Source organism: Eulemur rufifrons, chromosome 23 (genome assembly GCF_041146395.1).
Source record: "Eulemur rufifrons isolate Redbay chromosome 23, OSU_ERuf_1, whole genome shotgun sequence".
Taxonomy (NCBI): domain Eukaryota; kingdom Metazoa; phylum Chordata; class Mammalia; order Primates; family Lemuridae; genus Eulemur; species Eulemur rufifrons.
In genome coordinates, this window is record NC_091005.1 from 16,272,647 (window position 1) to 16,297,994 (window position 25,348).

The 25,348-nt window shown below is 37.7% G+C and overlaps 1 protein-coding gene across 3 annotated transcripts in view; it reads right to left on the minus strand.

The window, feature by feature from the left end:
• Nucleotides 1–25,348, minus strand: part of GLG1 (golgi glycoprotein 1) — a 122,158-nt gene that overhangs the window by 32,263 nt on the left and 64,547 nt on the right. For 2 of the 3 annotated variants that reach the window (XM_069456578.1, XM_069456579.1), the window contains exons 2-8: nucleotides 20,774–20,806; nucleotides 13,179–13,265; nucleotides 8,832–9,047; nucleotides 4,392–4,595; nucleotides 3,256–3,327; nucleotides 2,185–2,368; nucleotides 833–1,047 (exon numbers count right to left, since the gene is read on the minus strand). In XM_069456578.1, the coding sequence (XP_069312679.1) occupies nucleotides 833–1,047; nucleotides 2,185–2,368; nucleotides 3,256–3,327; nucleotides 4,392–4,595; nucleotides 8,832–9,047; nucleotides 13,179–13,265; nucleotides 20,774–20,806 (1,011 nt within the window). The remainder of the gene's footprint in view (nucleotides 1–832; nucleotides 1,048–2,184; nucleotides 2,369–3,255; nucleotides 3,328–4,391; nucleotides 4,596–8,831; nucleotides 9,048–13,178; nucleotides 13,266–20,773; nucleotides 20,807–25,348) is intronic. The other variant, XM_069456580.1, reaches the window with a different exon arrangement.

A 25,348-nucleotide genomic window follows, 5' to 3' on the forward strand; every position in this document is an offset into this window, starting at 1 on the left:
GATTGCATAGGGTACCAATGTTGCACTTGGTATTCTAAATTGTTTAAAGATTCTTATCCAGTAAAATGTAATAAACTTGGTCAACTGTAATGAAAGAGATGCACTGTATCTATGTTTTGTTAACTTCATATTATGTATCTGATCTGTTATCTGTAACTGTTTATGAACCCTAGATCATGAAGAACTTTATCTTTCCAAGCAGACTATGCTAATTTTTTTCCAACTGCCTTTATAGAATTGACTATAAAGTGTAGGGGTAGAGAAAGAAAGACCCTTTCATGTACAGTTGCTCTAGTCTAATAAGAAAAGATGGTGTAATTTAGAAAACGATATGCTCTCTTGATCCTTCAGGCCAAGAATTCATGACATGCTACACATCAGTAATAAAAAGAAACTCTTAGAAAAAAATTTCAATTCATGTCAACTCTCTTTCAGCCTCAACTCAATCAGAACTATTAAGACAGGCAAATTCTCTTTTGGTGGAGGACCTTTCCTGATTTATCAGAACCTGGTTTGTCTCGATTCTGAATTTAGTAAATTCAATCTAGCAAGTTACCTTTCCTTTAGAAACTCCAGCAAACGCTACATTCTATCTCTTTAAGTATATAGTTCTTTTTAGTGATTATGAGCTCAAACTTAAGCACTGCAGCAATTTCCACATTCCCACTAAGTATTCCTGAAGAAACAATATTCTGTCTCTGGTCCTTAGTACGTAATGTTCACTGTGGTATCACAAAGGATCCAGATAAAGGGAATTGGGACAGCATCAGGAACAGGCTCTTTAGCTGATAAAACATGACTTTCAAAATGGCAATAGAAAATTTTTCCTTACCGCCTGCTGGCAGTTCATTCCAAGGTTCCCCTTCTCCCCCCGAACTACTTTCATGAGACAGTGCAGGGTTCGCCCTTTTCGATGTAATCCAGAACAATGGTGTTCAATCTCCCCTCGACAGCTTAGGATAATCTCAGGGCTCAAAGAGAAGTCTTCCATCAACATGCGTCGGTAATCTAACATCTCCCCCTGGCACTCGCTGCTCACTTGTCGCCCTAAATTAGGATATAAGTCATAACATGATGGAGGGTGAGCATTAGGATAAGAAGTCATCAGGTATTAAAAGTACATGTTTCTGTCTAGAATAGAATGTTACCAGTCATGCTAATATCTAGACTGAAAAGTTTAGAATTTAGCAAAAGCTTTACCAGCATAAAATAAGCTTAGACTCCACAGACTTGGGTTTATCCTGTCAGTGTTCTGCATTATACAGATTTTATACCACTGAATTAAAAATGCAAATGCTTTGTCCATGGAAGTCTTATCAATAAGATAACTGCTGGGGTAAAAATGAAAGCCAAAGAATAATCCCTACTGGTCTACACAATTAAAGCAGTAGAAAAGACTACACTTCAAATATTCACTACAGGTCCCCCTACTTCTTTGAGCTGTAAATGCCAACTGGGAAAACATAAAAGAGAGATTAAAACAAAGTAAAACAACATAAAAAATGGTTACCTAGACAGTTAGTTTAGCAATAGAGCCACAATTTGAAGCCAAGTCTCTCTGACCCATGTGCTAAATTACACTAACCCAACTCTCCCAAAAATGTTGCACAATGTGCATTTTAAAAATTAGAAAGGCCAGGCACTTTGGCTCATGCCTGTAATCCTAGCACTTTGGGAGGCTAAGACAGGAGATTTCTTAAGACCAGGAGTTCAAGACTGGACTGGGCCACATAGCAAGATGCCCATCTCTACCAAAAAAAAAACAAAAAGAAAAAAACAAAAATTAGCCAAAAATCGTGGCACATACCTATAGTCTCAGCTACTTGGGAGGCTGAGGGGGGGAGGATCGCTTGATGCCAGAGGTTCAAGACTGGCCTGAGCAAGAGCGAGACCCCATCTTTACAAAAAATGGAAAAATTAGTCAGACACGCTGGTGCACACCTGTAGTTCCAGCTACTCGGGAGACTGAGACAGGAGGATCACTTGAGCCCAGAAGTTCAAGGCTGCAGTGAGCTATGATTGTGCCACTGCACTCAAGCCTGGGTGACAGAGCAAAACACTATCTCAAAAAAACACCAAAGCCTCCAAAGAGCAAATATAGGCAGAAACTAACATTTATAGGTACAAGAAACTTTAGAGTGTGAATCCAAAAAGGAATAAAGGATAAAAAGAAATAAACTCTACCTCTGTGCACAGCTGATTCCAGGCACATTAGAAGATAGGAGAGCCTAGCTTCCCGGGACCGAGGAAGATTTTCCACATTGCACCGGTATTTCTTCAAGTCACTCTTACAGGATTTGGCCAATGAATAACTGACTTTATAATCCTGGGCAATCAGCTTTTGGCGGGTTGTTAATGCTTCTCGACACTGAGGAAGGAGTACAGGAACAGAGCTGTAAGGCCGTGCATGTGGCTTAGCGGTTGACATGTACCCCTGAGATGAGGATGGAGACTACAGCCAAGTGCATGTCAACAACTGTGGTCACTACCAAAATGTCTATCTTTAAGGCTGATTAAATTTTGCACAAGCATGCTAAACTAGTGTGGCATGACATAGGGGTAAATGGGTGGTGAACTCAGAAATTCTGACTGTTACAAAAGCAACTGACCTAAATACTTTGTAGAACCCAATACTGTTAACTTGACACAAAATATTCTCCTCCTCTTCAACAATATCCCTAACATAAATTTCATAGCAACATAACATGTTGGAGGTAACATTTTCTACTTTTAAAATAAAATTATTCAATAGTAAATGACATAAAGAAACCTTTCTTCAGCTGCAGAGGAAAGTAAATGACAAGACACCAAAATTAATTACTTCAAAAGCTATAAATGATTCTTGCATTCATCTAGGGATAGAAGACTAAAAGTAATGAGAATGCTTAATGAGACAGCTGCTTAAAAATTAAACAGCTAATTACCTATGGAGCACATTGCTTTGGTTAGCCTAAACTTCCAGTGTATGTAGGGCTGGCCTCAGTGCGATTTTATAAAAAAATTCTCTGATTCTTTTTCCCAAAATTGAACAACTGTCTTTTCACTGTCTAAATAGTACAATTAGAGCTTCATTTTCTTGGTTTAAGCCAAATATACTCTGGTTCTCTACTAAAACCTGTATGTCACCTCTGAAAAGGGTAAGCTTTACCAGGCATTTACATTTTGGTATAAGATTATAGGAATTTTGTTTGAGAGGACTTGAGAAAACTTCAAAGAAATGAATAAAATACTGGTTTGTTTCAAAGTCATACTTACCTTTTCACTCATGGATTCTTCAAATTTATGGTTAAAGAGGCACTTATATACTCTGCCTTCACCAGCTTGTGTCTGTAAAATGCAACATAAACATTATTATTATTACTATTAGCTAAGTAGTTGTGCTGCACATTATCCATAATCTCATATAGAACTATCAAATTATTATAATGGTGAGCACTTTTGGACAAATGGCTCAGCCATTTATAAAATTTAATAGTCTTTTAACAAAAACAGTGATTGCAGTAAAGATGAAAAAAATTTTCCCGTGATGTCTGGCAATTGTCATTTGTTCCCAGATATATCTTGTTAATTAGGGAACCAAAAGAAATGTTAAAGTGAGTCTTGTTTCTTAAAACTTTATGCTAGAGTCAATAAAACTCTTACAGCTAGTGGCTCTCAAAGTTGAAGCTGTTAACTCAAAACAGCAGGCAGAATCGAAGTATATACAAGTTCCTCTCAGTCCCTTGTAAGGACGGAGGCTATTCTATTTAAAGTGTTAGAAAGCAGTTCTGGCCAGGAGAGGTGGCTCACGCCTGTAATCCTAGCACTTTGGGAGGCCAAGGCAGGAGGACTGCTTCAGCCCAGGAGTTTGAGGTTGCAGTGAGCTATGATGACACCACTGCATTTTAGCCCAGGCGACAGAGTAAGACCCCGCCTCCCCACCAAAAAAAAAAAAAAAAAAAAAAAGCAAACTGTTCTATAGTGTCAGCAAGTAATAATCAGGGATTTGGTTTTAAAAGTTAGCCACCTGCTGTTTTCTTCACCTTAGCCAAAAACATATAAATATGTAATGTATCAAAGATTTAGCCATTAAGTAGATATGAATACGATTCTTGGCTAAAATAAGATTCCTATAGATAAAATAGACTTCCAAGAACTGAAATTGAGAAGTGAGATAAAAAAGAAAAAATAATGTGTGGAGATTGTTAGAAGCCAACTGTTAACGAGATGTTAAATCGTTAAGGCTGAGCATCCAATACCATTTCCTGTTATCCTGGGACCAATTCCATCTTCCCTTTCAGTGACTTTTCTACATGTGAGGGTTTGTGATGGTTTTTTATCTTAGAATAGAGTATTTAAAAATATTTGAAAAGAAAAGGAATAAAGGAAGAATAGCTTCTGAGCTAACTCACATTTTCACAAAAACGCTCCCGATCATCCCGGCAAGCAAAATATAAATGCCGGTCCAAATGAAAGTCATCTGAGGAGAGCTCAGCCACGCGGAGAATGGCTTTCTTGCAGGGTTCAGAAACTTGAACCTTGGGCTCTCTTTCTTCTGCTTCCTTCACCAGGCCTTTCTCCAAGCATGATACCACCTCACCTTGTGAATGTGCATCCTAAAATAGTAAGGATATTAATATTTTAAAACACTCACCACATGGGTTTCAAATAAACATCATCTGGCTAAAAAAAAAAAAAAAAGTAGTAAAAAAATCCCAACACATAGTTAGCTTATTGATGTTTTATAGAGAAATCAAGTGGGAACCAAACACATTGTGGAAGTTAAAGAAAATGCCCTTAATGATCTTTGGTTAGAATATAACACCTGCACACTACAAATGGAAGCAGAGAACCTGGGAAATTTAAGTACTACAGTTTAGTTAGCACTAGAAATAGGAACCTGAATTTTTAAAGTTTAAAATATCAAAAAATTCTTTAAAAATGACATCAGCCCGAGGCTCTGATTATATGTTAATACTGAAATAATATTGCAGAAATCTCTGCTCATTTCTAAGGGCCAGGCATTTCACAAATAATAGCATGAAGTCAAATTAAGAAACAATAAACAAACCATAAAAATCCACTGAGAAAAGTTACAGAGACCCTCTTTCTCCTTTTTCTACTCTTCTGTCCACAAACACCCCAATATGGTACAATCTGTAGTGTAATTCTCACTTTGATGTTTTAGATTTATTTTAATGCAACTTAATAAGATTACCACCATTTATACAAACTGCTTTTGAGAGTTTTCCTTAAAAGCACCCAATTATCTTTAATTGTACCTTGCAGCATCCCCATAGCAACCATAAGCATTCATTCATCCAACATGAGAAATTTCCCCTAAATATTTTCTTTGTTTTTTAATTTCAAAATATTAAGGGTGTACAAATGTTTTTGTTACATGGATACACTGTATAATGCTGAAGTCAGGGCTTTCAGTGTGTCTGCCACCAGGGCAGCGTTCATTGTACCTGATAGGTAAGTTTTTATCCCTCACCCACTCCTGACCTCCCCCAATCTTAGTTTCTAATGTCCTTTACATCCCTGTGCCTGTATGTAACCATCATTTAGCTCCCACTCCCCCTAAATATTTTCTATTCAAGAAGTTCTAATCTATACTCACAAGATATGCTTCAACAATTTGATATATCCATTAATACAGCAAACCAAAGCATCTGAAAATACAGTGTTACTTATTTATAAATACACACAAAATCCTATTATAGTAAAATATGCATCGATGAAATCATCTGTACATAATAAAAAGATTCCTAAAACCAAGTAAGGAAACATCTACTTTAGGCAAAATTTCAATTTAACCACTGTGTGTGTGTGTGTGTGTGTTCTATTTTATTATAATAGGATTTGTTCTATGGCATATTAACTTCCAAGTGTTTCTATGAAAATTTTCATGTTCTCTCCTAACATATCTATGAAGAGGAAATAGAGCTGTGATTATTTATTGTGCAGATGAAAGAACAGGGGCTCAGAGTAGTTAAGCAAGTCATCCAAGTTGCAGGACATAAGGTGCCTAACTAATGGTCCATTATTTACTTTTCCAGGCCCAGGGTTAATTTGGGTGAGTGGGTGAAGTCTATGAAAATCCTACAATTTGTATGTGGCTTTTGTGTATCTTTCTGAGGAGGGTGCACAGCTTTCGTTAAGTTTTCAAAAGGCCTGCTGACCCAAAACTGATTAAGAAGCACACTATTCTAGCTGATTCTCGTGCCTTCCTATTCTCTATCTGTACCTCCGACATTTTTTTACGAGGTCTATCAGTATGTACGATGCTGAGAAGCCTGAGACGACTGAAAAGTTTTTTTGAAGAACAATTCTGAACAGATAAAATTTTAAGGGATGAGTGACAAAAAGGACAGTGAGAAAAATACACCCCCCCCCCAGAAATCCAGAGTAAGGCTTATTTTTTTTCCTAATTATGAGTGACATTCAAGTTTTTATGACTTTGGGCCACTTAGGCAAGGCCCACCCAATTCTACTTCCCAAAGGAGCAATAAATCTACGATGATAAAGATTTGGACGGAAACATGTCAGTCACTTACTATTTATAGTATACAAGAGATTATTATAGACATTATGTTATGCTATAAACAATGTCCTACACCAAATTTTAGCAGCTCCTAATAACTTATAGTACTTTGATTTAAAATGTGATGGTCAGAGTAGGCATCATTGAGAGGTATTGTTTTGCCAAAGATCTTGAGGAAAGGGAGTGAATTATGAGGCGAATCTAAGCAGTAAAAAGGTATAGAGTTGAAAGTGACTCCCATCAACCTGTTATGATCAATAATTTAGTTGTATCACATAAGGTCTTGCTCTGCATAATAACATTTTGGTGAACAACAGACCACATATATGATGGTGGTCCCATAAGATTACAATCTTGTATTTTTACTGAAACTTTTCTAGGTTTATATATACAAATACTACCATTATGTTACAACTGCCTACAGTATTAAGCACAATAATATGCTGTACAGGTTTGTAGCCTAGAAGCAACAGGCTACACCATGTGGCCTATAGCCTGGGTGTGTCACAGGCTACACCATCTAGGTTTGTTAAGTATACTCTACGATGTTCATGAAACTGACTAACAATCCAGTTCTCAGAACATATCCTCATTTTTAGGCAACACCTGACTATACAGCAATAGTAGCACCACACATTGGTTTAAGTCAAAATATCACTTCCACTAGATGTTTTCATTTATTATTATAACTTTCAGATAGATGATTTTTTCAAATAAAACTATTTCAATTCCTCAGAGTCTCTGAGCTTTTTAGTTCAGCCCATTTGAGTTATATAACTGAAAAGTATACAAATATTTGACAATGAAGACTATATGGCTAATTACCAAATATGAATGAAAGCGAGATGAACTACACACCCTCATATTATCTATGAAGAAAACGAAATCACTTAGCTTTAAAAAAGTTAATAATACACAGACCTGACATACGAACAACAAATGATCCCACAGATGGACTTATAATAAATTGTTATTAATTCTATTATGGTAAACAAAAAAAAAGTCTGTCTGAAAATAACTCAGAGAGCTAGAGGGAAGCTAATCAGCTATTACCTTAGTGGTCTACAACAAAGAGAGAACTGTAATGGTCTATTTTATAGTGTGGGCCACTAATCACAAATGTGAAAATGTCATTGATTCCGGAAAAGTATGTTTGGAACGCTATGTAGAGATTTTAGAAGGAGTGAGCTCTGGAACTGGATATAATCTCCAACACCCTAAATAAAGTCGGAGGAGCTTCCTGAATCATCTGAGCGGCTTAAGTGCTTTTGTGCCATTTCTAGAGTCTGCTGGAAAGCAAAAAACTGCCTTCTTTATTAAAACTGACCTTTCTTTAGTTGCCTAGCTCACAGAGCTTTCAAGACCAACTCAGAGGCACCCTATGATAAGGGACTGGGCCCTGTGCTGATATGAAGGAAAGGGCATTAGGTGACAGCCAACATTAACCAGCAATAAACCCTTCATTTGAACTGGTGTGCTCAGTTCCAGGATCTTAACACCATGCCCCCTTTTGTCAGCGACAGACACCTGCAAACCATGAACAAACAGAAGGCAGAGAGACGAATGGATTTTATTTTCTGTCATGTTTCCTGAACAGCAGATTAATGAGCAGTGGTAATTAACAGCTGATGCTCAGACGACCTCTCCCACTGGCATCTGTCACTTTTCAGGAGTTTCTTTCATTTTTGCTGAGCAAACAGATTTAGAATAAACCTGGCTAAGCCTCCATTGTGACCTTCTGTTCACCAGACTAGTAAGTCTAAAAATAAGATCAGACATAACTGGGGAAAGTAGCTAAGTAGTTATGTTCTCTCCTGTCTTTACTAAAATCAGTTCTTCTGCAAAATCACATTTACAGAGCAATTTTCCTCTGACAAGCTAGAAGCACTTTCACATATCTTAACTTTTCTAATTTAGATACCTCACTTATAGAGGGGGAGCTAAGTAATTTTTTTTATGGTAACAGTGAGGTATATGCAGAGGAAGATTAGAGAACTCAGGTCTCTCCTTTGCCAGAGGCACATTATAGGTAATCAGCAACTGGTTTAATATTATGAAGATAACACCCCACTCTTAGCAGGTATTAATTCTTCCACTTCCCCATGCATTACTGGAACATTCTGTTACAAACACATGAAGTACATTAACAAGCCAACTGGTCTTAGCTCTTAGGGCTATCTGAGCAAGTTTCTTTAATTTCAACTTCAAGGTCCCTCCAGCCCTAAAATTTTCCCATGCCAGTTATACAGCTTCTCATGTGCCAAATTTTAAAGGTCCCTTTGGAGAAGCCAATGTAGTAAGATACCTTTTCTCCGAGCCGAATGCTGCCACATTTCAGAATGTTGATGTCATTTTTGCAGTCATCCATGAAGCCACAGATTAAACGGTAATCACTGAAAATGATGGCCGTCATCTTGGTAATGTATTGGTGACACTGATACTCAGTGATGTTGCCTCGGTGATCCACCAAGCAAGAAACCATGTAACCTTTTCCAACCGGTTCATCAGCACATTCTTTAATCTGCTCAAAAGAAAGTGGCTGTTTTATACAAGTGTTCTGTGATTGTACCAAACAACCTTTATGAAGGAGAAAATGTTTGCTATTTTCCTGTTAATTTTCCATCTCTTTACTTGGGAAAAAAAGAAGAAAAACATTTAGAAATACATTCAAGGAAAATACTTCGAGATATATTCATTTATGAAAAAAATAGTGTGTCATCCCTACTCAGATTGTTGTACCTTCTAGAAAATACCTGATAACTGTGTTTTCCAAGAAAATACATACATATCCAAATGCTTAGGAAAAACTCACTTCTAAATGGAGTGAAAAGAGGCTTACCGTCTATAGCTTTAGCATGGTCCTAATGACAAGTACTTTTAACTGTGTAAAGAATGCAGTGGTCAGTGAGGAGATGAACCTAGGGAGTAGGTCTGAAAAACAGGTGAAGAAGTGAAGTCTAGCTGCACATCCCAAGCCAAGCTACACAGCAAATTGTTATCATTAGGTAAACATAATGGCCAAGGAGAGAGATGAGGGAAGACATTCTGGACATGACATTAATATGTTCTGAATTAACTATGGATTTGAACATGTGTTTCTGAAGTTAGTAGAACCCAAGCTTAACCACTGTGGTATGGAACAGAAATATGTATAAAATGATGTTCAGTGCAGTCTGCCAAGAAGTTTGGAAGGGGAAGACCACTGCAAACCTAGTTTGGGTGGTTTTGACATATGATCTAGTGGATGAAGCACAGAGTGATTCCAAATACTTAGTCTTTCTGCAAAGTGCACCCCAAACCACAAAACACTGAGGCTGGGCAAGGTGGCTCATGTCTACAATCCTAGCAATTTGGGAGGCCAAGGTAGGAGGATTGCTTGAGGCCAGGAGTTCAAGACCAGCCTGAGCAACATAGAGATCCTGTCTATATACAAAATATAAAATGTTAATAGAAAAATTAGCCTGGCACAGTGGCGCACACCTGTAGTCCCAGTTACTCAAGAAGCTGAGGCAGGAGGATCACTTGAACCCAGCTACGGCCCAGGGGTTTGAGGCTCCAGTGAGCTATGGTGACGCCACTGCACTCTAGCCAGGGTAACAGAGTGAGAGGCTGTTTCAAAAAAAAAAAAAAAGAGGAAGGAGCTAAACATAAATGTTTGGGCCGGGCGCGGTGGCTCACGCCTGTAATCCTAGCACTCTGGGAGGCCGAGGTGGGTGGATCGTTTGAGCTCAGGAGTTCGAGACCAGCCTGAGCAAGAGCGAGACCCCACCTCTACTAAAAATAGAAAGAAATTATATGGACAGCTAAAAATATATATAGAAAAAAATTAGCCGGGCATGGTGGCGCATGCCTGTAGTCCCAGCTACTGGGAGGCTGAGACAGGAGGATCGCTTGAGCTCAGGAGTTTGAGGTTGCTGTGAGCTAGGCTGACGCCACAGCACTCACTCTAGCCTGGGCAACAGAGTGAGACTCTGTCTCAAAAAAAAAAAAAAAAAACCAAACATAAATGTTTGTTTTGAATATAAACAAGAAAAGAGTGTTTTCTTGGTTTTTGAAACCAATAGAGACTACTCTTCCCTACTACACCATCTATCATAAGTCTGCACACAGGGCAAAATAAATACCACCTCCTTTTCCAAAAGGACATGCCACACGGGGATTATCCTATGGGCAACTAGGTCTCTTCATGTCTAACTCCAGTACTAAGTCCAGACCAAGTCTAAAACTCAGACAGAGTTTTAGACTTCAAGACAGAAAATTGTGTTTACTTTTAAAGAAGCAAACTTGAGAATTTAAGTAAATAGTCTCATTCTGCCTTCAGAGGCAGCAGAGATCTTCAACAGTCAAGATGAATGCAATGCTTTCAGCCTAACCTTGAGCAATTTTTTGTGATGCCTAAAAAAAGCGTATTTCCAAGAAAAGTTTTTTTGAACGAAAAACAGAGCTAAGTTTGAAAAGTAAAAGGAAGAACAGCTGCTTGAAAATCCAGCTTTTGTAATTCAACCACAGGAAAAAACTGGATAAAAATCAGAACAAGTGGCAGACACCTAGGTTTTTAAACCTAATGAAGAAGAAAAGCATTCATACAGGCCCTAATATTAGGCAACCAACAGTTTAAAAATCTGAAGAAAAACCAAGAGCATTTTAAATTGGAGCCCCAATAAGAAACTAAATGTATATTTAGCTTTAGTAACTCGAGATTTACTGAAACACAGAAATGTAGCACTATTTGTATTTCAGTTCACTACCACTTGTAAGAGGGTGTAGTGTTTGAATAAGAAGTTTATGATTTTCTTCAGCCATTATGCTGGGTAGCATTTTTTCCTTCTATCTCACTAAACTTCTAAGAGTAACAGCAAAAAAACCCACCATTAAATCATCAACATATTTCAGAATGGGAGTAAACTCTGAAGTGCCTGGGGACCAGGTTCATAATGTACCATTAGAAAAACGCTATAGTCATTTTATTTTTTGACACGAGACAGGAGGAAAGCAGGCAGTATTTAGCTTAATCCTGGAGAGTAAAAAAGGTTGCTTTGCAATTTGCAGATACTCATTGATGCTGGTTTTCTCCCTGGAAGCAGGATTCCAAAACTAAGAAAGAAGATAGAAGGAAATGCTGAATAAAATGTTTTGCTGGTAACTATGTTCTTCTTAATATTTAATTTTCTGGATTCCAGTATACTCTCTCTGTAGGGCGGGAAAAGTGTCCTTGTAATTCAATCTCGTACAAAGCCAGAATACCTCAAGAGGTCACCGGAGACCATCATTACGTATATGTTATAAGGAAGCCAACCCAATGCAGAGTTAAATTATTCTAGTGAATATGTAAGTACTCTGAACTAAATTTCCACAAGAAAATCTAACTGGTGTGTATTTAACAGTGACACAAAAATGGGGCAAAACAAACACATGTAAATATATCCTGATGTGTCTTTTAAAATAAAACTACCTGTAACTGGATAGTTCAGTAATATAGTGGGAATATTCAAACATTTAAAGTTTAAGTCTGGAAATCATTGCTTTGTTAGTATTTCTCTTTGTTATTAAGCAAATACCTTGCTTTTGATATTTTAAAATTAGAAGCTTAGTCATACAGCTAGCTAAGGGAGTTTGAGATGTAGAATATTAAAGCTAGGAGCTGAAGATCAATTTTTCAAAGATATGCTATTCTATTCTGAAGCCCCAAGGTAAATATGAAGGGTCACTGCTTTAAAAGAATAAAACATTCCTGATCCAAGATTAGAAGATTTAAGAAAACAAGTTCTATTAATACAAGACCCCATAAGACGTAAATGAGGAACGTGAGCTGATGGCTTATGTGGGTGGGATAGGGTCATCCTTAAGAGCTCTGTAGAAAGTAGCCCTGACTTAAGTCATCAATAGGGTCAACTTGAGGACATATTAATATGCTGCAAGAATTTTGACTGTTAACTGTGGGGTAGAAAAATAGCAACTGTTTTCTCTGTGATTCTCATAGTTCAGTATGTAGAAACTCTGGCTTACTGGAGTTTCTACTGCTGATTTAAAAAAAAAAACCACCCCAAGAAACAAAAAAGAAATTCCAAATACCACAATTTTCACTAATATTATTTGTTGTTTACTCTGAGACAAGATAATTTAAAACTTTCCATTAGCATCTGTACAGTTTTATACATTTTCATTAACTGTTTTTATCTTTATGCTCAATATCAATTTATAACAATATACACAATCATACCCTTAACCTTTTTAACACTAACTCTTATTTGAAGCATATGTCTTTGTGGTTCAATTGATCCAACTGCATAGCTGAAACACTCAGGAATGTCAACCGGCTTCCTGTAACCATTTTGATGTGCTTCAGACATAGCAGGTTGTACAACGTGTGAGAGAAGCACTGATAACCTCAGCAGTTTTACTCCTTGTTTGGGGACCAACAGAACCTGATTTCCAACTGTCTCAATCAATAGTATCCCGCTGTAAGTGTAGATGGATGTCAACAAAAAAAAATCTAATTATATCCCCCTTCCTATCTTTTAACCAAGATAGATGTGAATTCCAAGAAAAGTAAAGTGACTGAGTCATTCCTCTCATAATGACTGGTCTGGTCAACAGATGTAATTTTCTCTTCTAACTCATTAAATCTGCACAAAATTCTTTCACAACTTACCTCTGTTATGGTAGATTTGCAAACCTCTCTGGCCACAGATTCAAATTTGGGATCTGTAGTTAGGTTCAGCTTATAATTCCACAACAACTAGGTATAAGATGGGGGGGAAAAAAACAAAGAAAAAAACCTCCAGTTAGAATACTATGAAATTTATCATCAACAGTTACTTTAAATGGCAACACCCAACTATACAGAGTCAGATAAAGCATAGTCACATATCAGATAACAGAAAGTAGGATAAAATGCCACCATATTCATACATAAACAGAGAAAATATGCACACAAAATAAAAGCACTATCATTCAGACAAACTTTTTTCTGTTTTACTAAAGGATCAATTTTTTCAAAGCTATGAATTAAAAATCAAAAAAAAAGTCAAGAAAAAAATTATAATACCGCATAAGGTTTTCAGAGAAAATATAAACAGGTTACATAAGCCAAATTCTGCTTAAACCAAAAGGTCTAACCCAGAAGCTCAGATGTGGTGGGTTTAGTCTCAGATTTCACAATCAACAGTACCTTCATAGGAGAGTTTTATGAAAGAGAGCTGCGCAAGATCTAGCTTCAGGGCATATCTATCTTCATTCCTTTAAAAACCCATGAAGTTCACTTTATATAACTGTTTTAACATACCTTAAACTATAAAATATCTAAAATCATTATTATTTATTTATAGGTGAGGACTAAATATTACTTTATCTTTGTGCTTCAGTTAAAAATTTTCAATAAGTGATCTAATTTATGAACAGTAGCAAAAATAAGCCTTAAAGGTGAGCAGCAGTTAGCCAGATGAAAGGGGCAGGAAGCAGACCGTTTTAAGTAGATGAAACAGCATGCACAGGAGCAGGGGGTGTTAGAGGAACTGAAGGTCCAATGCAGGACTGATGGGAGGGGCGGGCCAGGGCCAGATCAGAAAGCCCTTGTAAGCCACGTTTGAACTTTAACCCATGAGCATTAGGGAGTCACTGAAGGGAAAGTAAGGTGGTGACATGACCAGATCTGCTTTTTGGAAGACAGAGGGACGTATAAAGTGCATTAGGAATGACGCAGAAACAAGCAGTTAATTCTGTATGAGTGCTGAGGAAGATTTGAAGAAATAAAATAAGGATGAGTAGGATTTCTTCTTCTCCCCTCTCCTCAAAAGAAACTTTAAGTAAAAAGCTCTAATCTCTCAGCTATCATCAATCATCAATAAGTGAGTCTTTGGGAAAAAAAGGAGTAGAATCTGGCTACCATCTATAATGAAAGCTCCAACAGCAATGGGAATGTTGCCTTGTATCCCAAGTGCCTAGAAGATTATATGGGGCACTAATTAATATTCGCTGAATAGGTAACAAACAAACCTATACCATGACAAATGACAAATTCAACCAATGGGACATATGAAGCCAAACTGAAAATGGGTATAGGAAAAGCTTAGTTCCAACTGAAGAAATCTTGGGCTTCCTGGCTCCCTAGAAGCAGAGATGAATCCAGTGATTCAAAAGTCAAGGTCAGAATCTGGACAAATAAATTTTACTGCTTTATGAATTAAATCAGTACTACATGGCCACTAAATTTTGTATTCTAAAATTAAACCAACACTTTTCAAAATATTCAGAGCATTCTAATCCTATGTGTATATCAAATCAAACATTTCCTCTTTATTGAGCTACTTGTAGCTGATCTATTGTCATTTCTTTCTTTAAAAAAAAAAAAAAAAGGAAAGAAAAAGAAAGGAGATCTAGTATCTCAAGGACTTACAACGGAGGGAGTCTGGGGTCCCAGGTGTGCAAAGGTAGAAAGGACAGAAAGAGTAATGATAACTTATGGGAATCACATGTAGTTAAGAATGGCTGGAGCTGAGGGTATGAAAGATGAGATGAGGGAAAGGAGCAGGCAGGCAGGGGGCAGATCACATTGAATATTACAGTTCATATTAAAGATTTTGAATTTTATCTTAAAGGAAGTGAGAAGCTAATGGATAATTTTAACTAGAGAACTCAAAAGATCAGCTCTGATTACACTGTGGGGAACAGCAGAATTGAGGGAGATTAACAGACCAGTTAAGAGGCAAGAATTGATATGGATAGGAGAAGATGGGAGGTATGTGGCATAAAGTTGTTACAGAATGAGGGTGTGGGGATGGGGTGGGGGAAAATTATTCCTTCATAGTCAAGCTTACCTTTCAATTTTTTAAATCAAAGCTCTGTTTAATCAAATAGTTCTACAAAAGTAGTCTAAAAATCGAAATGGGCCAGGCACGGTGGCTCACATCTGTAATCCCAGCACTCCAAGAGGCCAAGGAGCTCAGGATTTCAAGAACAGCTTGAACAAGAGCAAGACCTCATCTCTACTAAAAATAGAAAAAATTAGCCAGGCGTGGCACATGTCTGTAGTCCCAGCCACTCAAGAGGCTGAGGCAGGAGGACTGCTTGAGCTCAGGAGTTTGACGCTGCAGTGAGCTATGACAATGCCACTGCACTCTAGGCAGGGCAACAGAATGAGAACTCATCACTAAAAATAAAACAAATAAAAAATACACCTCAACAATGGCTTGTGAAATGGTTGTACACTTCCCTTCATCAAATAATTGTTCCTCTTCTCCATCTCTAGTACTGTCCTCCTCATGGATCAGTGGTTCTCAACTCTGGCTGCACATTAGAAAGAACCACCCAGGGAGCTTTTAACAAATACCAACACCTGGGCCTCTTCCCAGAACAAACCAGAATCTCTAGGGGTGAGATACCCAAGGCACTCTAATGTCCACCCAAGGGTAAGAACCACTATCAAAGCTGCTTAAGGAATGCTGTCCCAGCAGATGTCACCACAGCTATAGGCACTGGCCACCAGCCAGAGTTAATGGAACTCCCAGCCAGGATAGCAGCTCCATACAGTCAGTGGCTGTACATTAGTTACAAAAATGGTAGAAAAATGTGTCGTAGAGAACTGGCAATCTGATGTGGGAAATAGAATCATTAGAGTAAAACAGTAAACTCACATGACAGGAGCGCTGACACAGCTGGCGGTTTACTGAGTGCTAAATAATCAGAGAGAAATGACCTGCTTACAACCCCTACCTGCTTTCTTGACTTACGGGTCCCTTGCACAGCTGGGTGTTTGTGCCCAGCATTACCGGAGCTTTTTATGTTCTTTTGCCTACCACAAATTAGAGTCATTTTTTCAATTTCTCTGTCTCACCAAAAAAAAAAAATAAATAAAATAAATAAAAATCAAACCAAACAAGCGGTTCCCTGCCAAATCCCTTTCCAAAGTCCTACCCACTCCCCAGAGGCACACACTTTAAATTCTTTTTGCTTATAGTAATTACCTCCATATTTTTAAACTAGATGCTTAAATTGCTATTTCTTGACTTGTCAGTTTTAGATATAACTTACAATATTAGAAGACAAGGAATGAACTTATACCCTTCTTCCTGATCCCAATGTTGTTAGATATTCAGTATTTATTAATACATTATTGACTATGTAAATGGTTATATATACTGAACCATATAGAACCTATTTTCCTGTACAACTTTTAGTTTATACTATAGTTAACAGTCACTTATTTCATAGGCTATTTTTCTATATATCCATTACTAATAAATCCTCAATCTCTTTACTGAAAATATGAATCTCATTTTAAAATGTCCACATCCATCAGAAAATCTATCAGGTGAGATGTTCTTCTTGGAGTCTTTTCATTTTCCTGCTTCAATCAGGACTGGCTGTTTTCTAGGCCTCTGCACAGGTGTCATCCCTCACCAGCATCCTTAGCATTTCCTTTGCTTTTCTCTTAGGCTGATTCATTATTAGATTCTTTATCTTTCTCTGTCTTGGTGTATTCCCTGATCTTGTTGAAGCACATCCTCCAGGAGCTTTATGTAAAATATGCATGGGTTGTAAATGTTTGGGAAAACTGCATGTCTAAAATGTCTTTATTTTACATTACTTTGGATATTTTCCTTAGACTTTTTTTTTTTTTTTTTTTTTTTTTTTTGAGACAGAGTCTCACTCTCTTACCTGGGCTAGAGTGTAGTAGCATCATCACAGCTCACTGAACCTCCAACTCCTGGGCTCAAGCGATCCTCCTGGCTCAACCCCCCTAGTAGCTGGGACTACAGACACATGCCACCAAGCCTGGCTAATTTTTGTTATTTTTAGTAGAGATGGGGTCTCACTCTTGCTCAGGCTGGTCTCGAACTCCTGAGCTCAAGCGATCCTCCCGCTTAGGTTGGTCTCAAACTCTAAGCCCCAAGCCATCCTCCCTCTTTTGACTCCCAAAGTGCTGGGATTACAGGCATGAGCCACTGTGCTTGGCCTGGTTTTCTTTTTACCTTTTGTTTTCAGCAATTTGTTAACAACGGCTAAGTGTTTCCACTTAATATAAATCTCTCGGGGTTCACTGAATTTGCTAAATTTGTGGGTTAATGCCTCTCATTAAATTTGGAAAAATTCTTGGCCATTATTTCTTCAAATACTACTATTATCCTATTCCATCTTCTACTTCTTGGACTCCAACAACACACATATGACATTTTGACTGTTTCCCACATTATTCTTAAGTGTTTTGTTTTAAACATCATTTTCTCTTTCTGATGCAGTTTAGATATTTTCTATGGATCTGTCTTCATGTCCACTAATCCTGTCTTTAAGAACTATCGCCGGGCGCGGTGGCTCACGCCTGTAATCCTAGCACTCTGGGAGGCCGAGGTGGGCGGATGGTTTGAGCTCAGGAGTTCGAGACCAGCCTGAGCAAGAGCGAGACCCCCATCTCTACTAAAAATAGAAAGAAATTATATGGACAGCTAAAATATATATAGAAAAAATTAGCCGGGCATGGTGGCACATGCCTGTAGTCCCAGCTACTCGGGAGGCTGAGGCAGTAGGATCGCTTAAACCCAGGAGTTTGAGGTTGCTGTGAGCTAGGCTGATGCCATGGCACTCACTCTAGCCCGGGCAACAGAGCGAGACTCTGTCTCAAAAAAAAAAAAAAAAAAAAAAAAAGAACTATCAAGTTCTTGGCTGGGCGCGGTGGCTCACGCCTGTAATCCTAGCACTCTGGGAGGCCGAGGTGGGCGGATCGTTTCAGCTCAGGAGTTCGAGACCAGCCTGAGCAAGAGCGAGACCCCATCTCTACTAAAAATAGAAAGAAATTATATGGACAGCTAAAAATATATATAGAAAAAATTAGCCGGGCATGGTGGCGCATGCCTGTAGTCCCAGCTACTCGGGAGGCTGAGACAGGAGGATCGCTTGAGCTCAGGAGTTTGAGGTTGCTGTGAGCTAGGCTGACGCCACGGCACTCACTCTAGCCTGGGCAACAGAGTGAGACTCTGTCTCAAAAAAAAAAAAAAAAAAAAGAACTATCAAGTTCTTAATTTCAGAAATCATCTTGTATAGTTCTAAAACATCCATTTGATTTTCTTAATAAATTCTAATTCTCTGTTGAAATACATCATCTTTTTGTCCATTTTGACTATCTTTTCCTCTATTTTATTTAACATACAGTCAGAGTTATTTCAAGTCCTTGTCTGTTAATTCTGATATATGAATTTTCTCTGGATCTCCTTCTATTGGCTGTTATCTCTTGGTTATTGATCATATCTTACTGCTGCTTCTCATAGCTGGCCATTTCTGACTGCATGCTGGATGTTATGCACGATATATTGTAGAAGCTGAGTTATATAATTGTTCTCTAAAAAGTCCGGACTGCTTCTTATAGACTTTCAACCAATTCTCCTGTCTTCTGTGTACTGTTTGTCCCCATTTTCAGCAGTATCAGATCCTTCCTCTTCTCAAGCTCTTTGAAGGTTATAAGGCACAAATTAGCTTTATTCTGGGTTTCCCCTCTGTCAGATTCAGTCTATTGATTGATTTTGAGGTTTCCCCCTAATCTTTTGCTTTACAAATGATGCCACAATAAATATCCTTTTATAGACACATCTCTATCTACCCTTTTAAATATAACTATACATAAATTTCTATACATGCATTTTCAATTGACTGTTTTATATCTTATTGATATTTCCGTCCATAGGCTATAATAGGGTCCAGTAAACTTTTACTGCAAAGAGCCAGAAAGTAAATATTTTAGGTTTTGAAGGATCTATGGCCACTGTTGCTATTATTCAACTTTGACATCCTAGCATGGAAAGCAGCCACAGAAAATATATAAATAAACTGATGTAATTGTTTTAATACAACTTTATGATAAAAACAGGCAGTAACTTTGAGAGGCTGAGGTGGGAGGACCACTTGAGATCAGGAGTTAGAAACCAGCCTGGACAACACAGTGAGACCCCATCTCTACAAAAAATAGAAAAATTAGCTGGGTGTAGTTCCAGCTACTCAGGAAGCTGAGGCAGGAGGATGGCTGGAGCCCAGGAGTTTGAGGCTGCAGTGAGCTATGATGACGCCACTGTACTATAACCTGGGCAACAGAGTGAGACCCTGTCTCAAAACACACAGTAGACTGAATTTGGCCCATGTGTTGTAGGTTTGCTGAATCGTGAGCTAGAGAATGCTAGAAAACGCTTAAATATACATATCCTTAATCAACACTATACATTTATTAATTTTTGATATTTGCTAATCAAATGGATTAAAACAGTATATTCATTTTTCTTTGAATTTTCATGCTTTATGAGGGAGAATCAACTGCTTTGTTGTTTACTGGATATCTTTTACATTTCCTGTGAACAGTCCATTCATAATCTGTTGTCTACGTATTAACAGCACTTTTATTAACGAGTGTAGTCTTTTTCATCTGCATTACCAATTCTCTTTTATAACTTACAAAACTTGTTTTGGAGATAGTTTTTTAAATATAATCACATATGTATTTTAACATATTTTGGGGCTGTGTCATGTTTAGAAAAGCCTCCCTCTGTTCATGTTTTCTTCTAGTACTCTTGTGGTTTACTTTATACCTTAACTCTCTGACCAACCTAGTCAACTTATTCTTTAGAATAAGTAGTTAATCTACATAGCCACACTGCCTCTGTGTTTTTGCAGTCCCCAGTCCAATGTATCTTCCACTCTGTGATAATGATTTCTGTCATATGTATATCTATGCTTCTTTTAAGACCCAGCTCAAGTAGTATCTCCACTATTAAGTCTTTCCCAACATCAACTCACCTGAACAAATTCACTTGTGTGTCCCCACTGTACTCTATTTAGACTTCTACCAAAGTCCAAGTACCTAATACTTTTTGCACAGACTTGATTTCACATCAGTCCCCTTTTAATCTGCAACCACAGTGTTTGGCACATAGAAGATGACTGTATGATGACTAAATTAAGGAACTTTAAAATATGGAATTTTAAAGTGAACTTAGTAAGCAGAGAGCTAATTGTTTTCATATGGTAACTTAAATGAAGAAAAATTTAACCTTAAACACATAAATATTATTTGGTGTAACTTGTAGGTTTCTACAATGAAGGAGTATCTGTAGATTTTTACCACGGTTCTTAAACAAATTTTACCATCCCTTTAAGATTAAGAGAATTTAAGAAAATATAATGCTTCCTAGGACAACAGGAAAAGCATCCCAAAATCTGTCATCGTATCTATAAAGCACATATGGTGTATTACAGAAAATCTATACTTACATGATTGCAGTCTGAAGAAATTTCATTTTCAGGCTAGGAGGAAAAAGAAAGAAGAGACGATATAAAAAAATAAAACCTCTCAAGTTTTCAAACACCACTAAAATAAAGTCAAAACAAGAAATCTAAATATTCAACTAAATATGTTTCTTCAATATAAGGAGTAAAATGGAGTTTACATATCTTTTTATTAAATTGTCGGGGAGAAATGTACCAGGAAGGTACATCTGAGACATAATTCCTTCCCAATCAATGGTGCAGTCTGAAAATGGGGAAAATGGAGAAGAATGTACGCAATAGCAACATAATGATCTCTATACGACACTTTATAATGCTGAAAGCTAAAGAGGATCAGGTACAATATGGGTGGTATTTCTTTTTTTTTTTTTTTTTTTGAGACAGAGTCTCACTCTGTTGCCCGGGCTAGAGTGAGTGCCGTGGCGTCAGTCTAGCTCACAGCAACCTCAAACTCCTGGGCTTAAGCGATCCTACTGCCTCAGCCTCCCAAGTAGCTGGGACTACAGGCATGCACCACCATGCCCGGCTAATTTTTTCTATATATATTTTTAGTTGTCCATATAATTTCATTCTATTTTTAGTAGAGATGGGGTCTCGCTCTTGCTCAGGCTGGTCTCGAACTCCTGACCTCGAGCGATCCACCCGCCTCGGCCTCCCAGAGTGCTAGGATTACAGGCGTGAGCCACCACGCCCGGCCATGGGTGGTATTTCTTTAAAGAAAGTTAATATCTAAAAAAACAAGCTTATTATAGAGTGCAGAGAAGGTCCATCAGTGATTTAAAAATTGGTCTAATGTCACCATTGGGGGAAGCTAGGTGATGGATACACAGGACCCCTATGCACTATTTTTTGGAAATTCTTGTGAGTCTTTGATCTTATGAGTCTATAATTAAAACTAAATAGTTTTTAAAAAACAGATGGAAATTACATACATATTCCCAAGGATACATTTGCTTTTTAAGGCCAGATACACATACTAGAGATAAAATGAACTTTCAATTCCATGATGGAAAAAACGGTGAACTAGCTTTTCCCTAACATGGCATAACTCTGCAAGACACATCTACTTTACTTTCCTTGTTCAGTCCTTTAAAGCAGATACAGGCCAGGCGCGGTGGCTCACGCCTGTAATCCTAGCACTCTGGGAGGCCGAGGTGGGCGGATCGTTTGAGCTCAGGAGTTTGAGACCAGCCTGAGCAAGAGCGAGACCCCATCTCTACTAAAAATAGAAAGAAATTATATGGACAGCTAAAAATATATATAGAAAAAATTAGCCGGGCATGGTGGTGCATGCCTGTAGTCCCAGCTACTCGGGAGGCTGAGACAGGAGGATCGCTTGAGCTCAGGAGTTTGAGGTTGCTGTGAGCTAGGCTGACGCCACGGCACTCACTCTAGCCTGGGCAACAGAGTGAGACTCTGTCTCAAAAAAAAAAAAAAAAAAAAAAAAAGCAGATACAATTGTAAGATTATACACCACAATAAAGCACCACTTCCTCTCAGTTTCTATAGTATTCCTACCTGTTCAAATGAAGTGAATCATGTGGGTTCTATGAAATATTATCTATTTTAGTTGTAAAAGGTACCATTTTCAAAATAAAAAGATGTTTTCTATTCAAGGATAAAGCAATAAAATATAAGCAAATAAAGCTGGCACATCCAAGTATTACTTCAAGAAGGAAAATGTTTCTAGGGAACTATTAATTCCACTGCAGAATATAGTAGGCATTAACAACATACAAATTCATTCCTACATTTATAAAACATTATATTAAAACTGACTTTAATTAGGTTGCTAGGTAATCATAAGATTATAACATACTACTTACTTTTGAACTTTCTCCCTACTTGTCTAAAAGCAAATACTTTAATTTACCCTTTCTGAGTCTCAGAAATCAGCCTCCACACTGCGAGTTAATCTAGCTTAACTCCACTTCAATTTGAAGTGCTTAACTTATTTCATAGTAGGTTATTTACAAGAATACCTTACTTTACTTATGCAGTTTTCTATCCTACCCTTCCTAAAAGGAAACTTATAATCTATCTCTTAAATTTTTCCAATCATTTCTAGCTCTTTCTCAAACAAGGCATAGAAAGCAATTAATATCACAATCTTCTCTACTTATACTCGTTTCTACTAAACGACAACTTTCGATTAAAGGGGTGTTTTTTAAAGAAATTTAGAGCATGGAGAATTTGTAAAATAATGTAGTCAAATAAGATATAAGCTACCCATTAAAAGAATAGTATTCTCATGTCTACAGCCCACAGGACTATACTGGCAGATTATGATTGTTTTAATGGTGTGCTTTCCTACAGCTGGAGACTGGATCATTCCCCCCAAATTTTCACTCTCCTTTTGTAAGATTTTATATCCAGATTCTTTGCCCTATAAGTCTGCACTGTCTCTTGCTGTAAACTGAGTATACACCTTGCTCTGCTGATGTTGAGCTGGGCCACTGACTTGCTTTGGCCAATGGAATTTTAGCAGACACAGTATGAGCAGAGGCTTTTACTGTGCTTGGGTGATTTGGCCTGTATTCTTGCATTACTGCCATTGCCCTCAAGAAGAACATGTCTGCTAGCTGCTAGTACAAAGATGAAAGACATGTGGAGCAGACCCGAATTCAACCTGTAGCCAGAAGCAATGCCATCCCAAATAACCTGTGAAGCCACAGGCAAGAAAAGCAAATATTTGTTATTTAAGCCCCTGCGATTTTAAGGGTGCTAGTTATGAAGAAAAAATGACTCATATACCTATCTAGCAAATAAAATTTAAAAATTCCAAACCTTTAAGTTGTGATGGATAACAGCTATGAGCTAAAATTAGTAAATTATATTAGTAAGTACAGAGTACTGTACATTTTATGAAGGAATGACATAAGCCACGGAGACACAAATGAATGGCAAATTTGGCACAAGTGTTTGTTTTTCATCTCTTTTTTACTATCTTGATTTGCAGCTGACTATAAACTGGTTTTATTTTTTTCTTAGATTTAGTTTGTCTACCCAGAAAGATGACAATATAGGAATGCCATGAGAACAAGGTTATGATGTTAGGTCTTTGAGATTCATGGAACCAAATAGCTATGAAGAATTTCTAAGTGTAATTGCAAATAATTAATTTCAGAAATTTAGAATGGTCTTTAGAATCAAAGAACAAAGTAGTGGTTCAGAGGAACAGAACAGAGACCTGCAAAATATAAAACACAAAGTAGTATTTTATACTATTTTGGGAACGGTGGGAACACCAATAACGTCAGCATAAACTAACTCTAGAAAAAGCATAAAAAGAAAATGCTACAGTTTAGCATTCAGCCATTTGATAAAGAACTAAAGGGAAAAAGTCTCAACAAATGAAAACAGATGTGGGTGCTGACTCAGGTTGGTTCTCAGACTGCAGCATTCGCGTCATGTCCCAATCAAATCACTTCATCAGATATATCTGTTTCCACAAAATTGTAAATGCAGATAGTCTTGATTATCTTTAATCCTAGAAGATGAATAACATGAGGACTAAAACCCACAATTACTAAAACAGAACAAGGCTGAGGATTTTTTTCCCCCTTTTGGTAACAATCAGTGTAATAATGCTCTGAAATGATGCCAAGAAATTAATCAAAAAGTACTGAGTAATTATGATGTACTCAAAATTGTGCTAGGCATTGTTGCAGGATACGAAGAAAGAGAAGACTTTATCTAGTCCCTAATCTCAGGTAGTTTATAATCCTGTTGTAGCGATAAAATCGTGAAATCAAACAAGCAAGAGTAGGGACCTTCAGTAGGCCTAAAGAATTAGTAGAGTGATCTCCAATGAGGAATGAAGTAAGTAATTCCTCCACTGAGGAAGTTATATGATCCCTTGTGGCTCAGGAAGAAAATAATATAACTTCTATTAATGAAAAAGCTCCTTCTCTAATGTATATTTTAATATATTTTTATAATACATGTAATGTTAGAATAAGTAATATTTTATTACTAAATATATATTTACTGGGGTACGCTTAATAATTTTTTCCAAGGCTGGGCACAGTGGCTCACGCCTGTAACCCCATCACTCTGGGAGGCCGAGGTGGGAGGATCACCTGAGCTCAGGAGTTTGAGACCAGCCTAAGCAAGAGCAAGATCCCGTCTCTACAAAAAATAGATAAATTAGCTGTGTGCAGTGGTGTGCACCTGTAGTCTCAGCTACTTGGAAGCTGAGGCAGGGAGATCGCTTGAGCGCAGGAGTTTAAGGTTACAGTTGCAGTGAGCTATGATGACAACATACCACTCTAGCCTGGGCAAAAGAACGAGACCTTGTCTCAAAAAACAAATAATAATAATTTTTTCCAATGATAAGAACATGAACATAATAGAGCATAAAGAGCTGATATCCTCTTCCAATCAGTTTAAGAGTCCTACCCTCACCCCCACCCTTCAAATTAGAGGCATAGCCCTGGCTCCCAGCCTGTGGAAGCCTCAGATTAGGAGCTGAGCTATGCCTTGTTACTAGCTGCCCTTCATCATTCTGGAGACAGTAAATAGAAACCTGGGCTTTGAAAAGAAGGGCCTCTTACATCA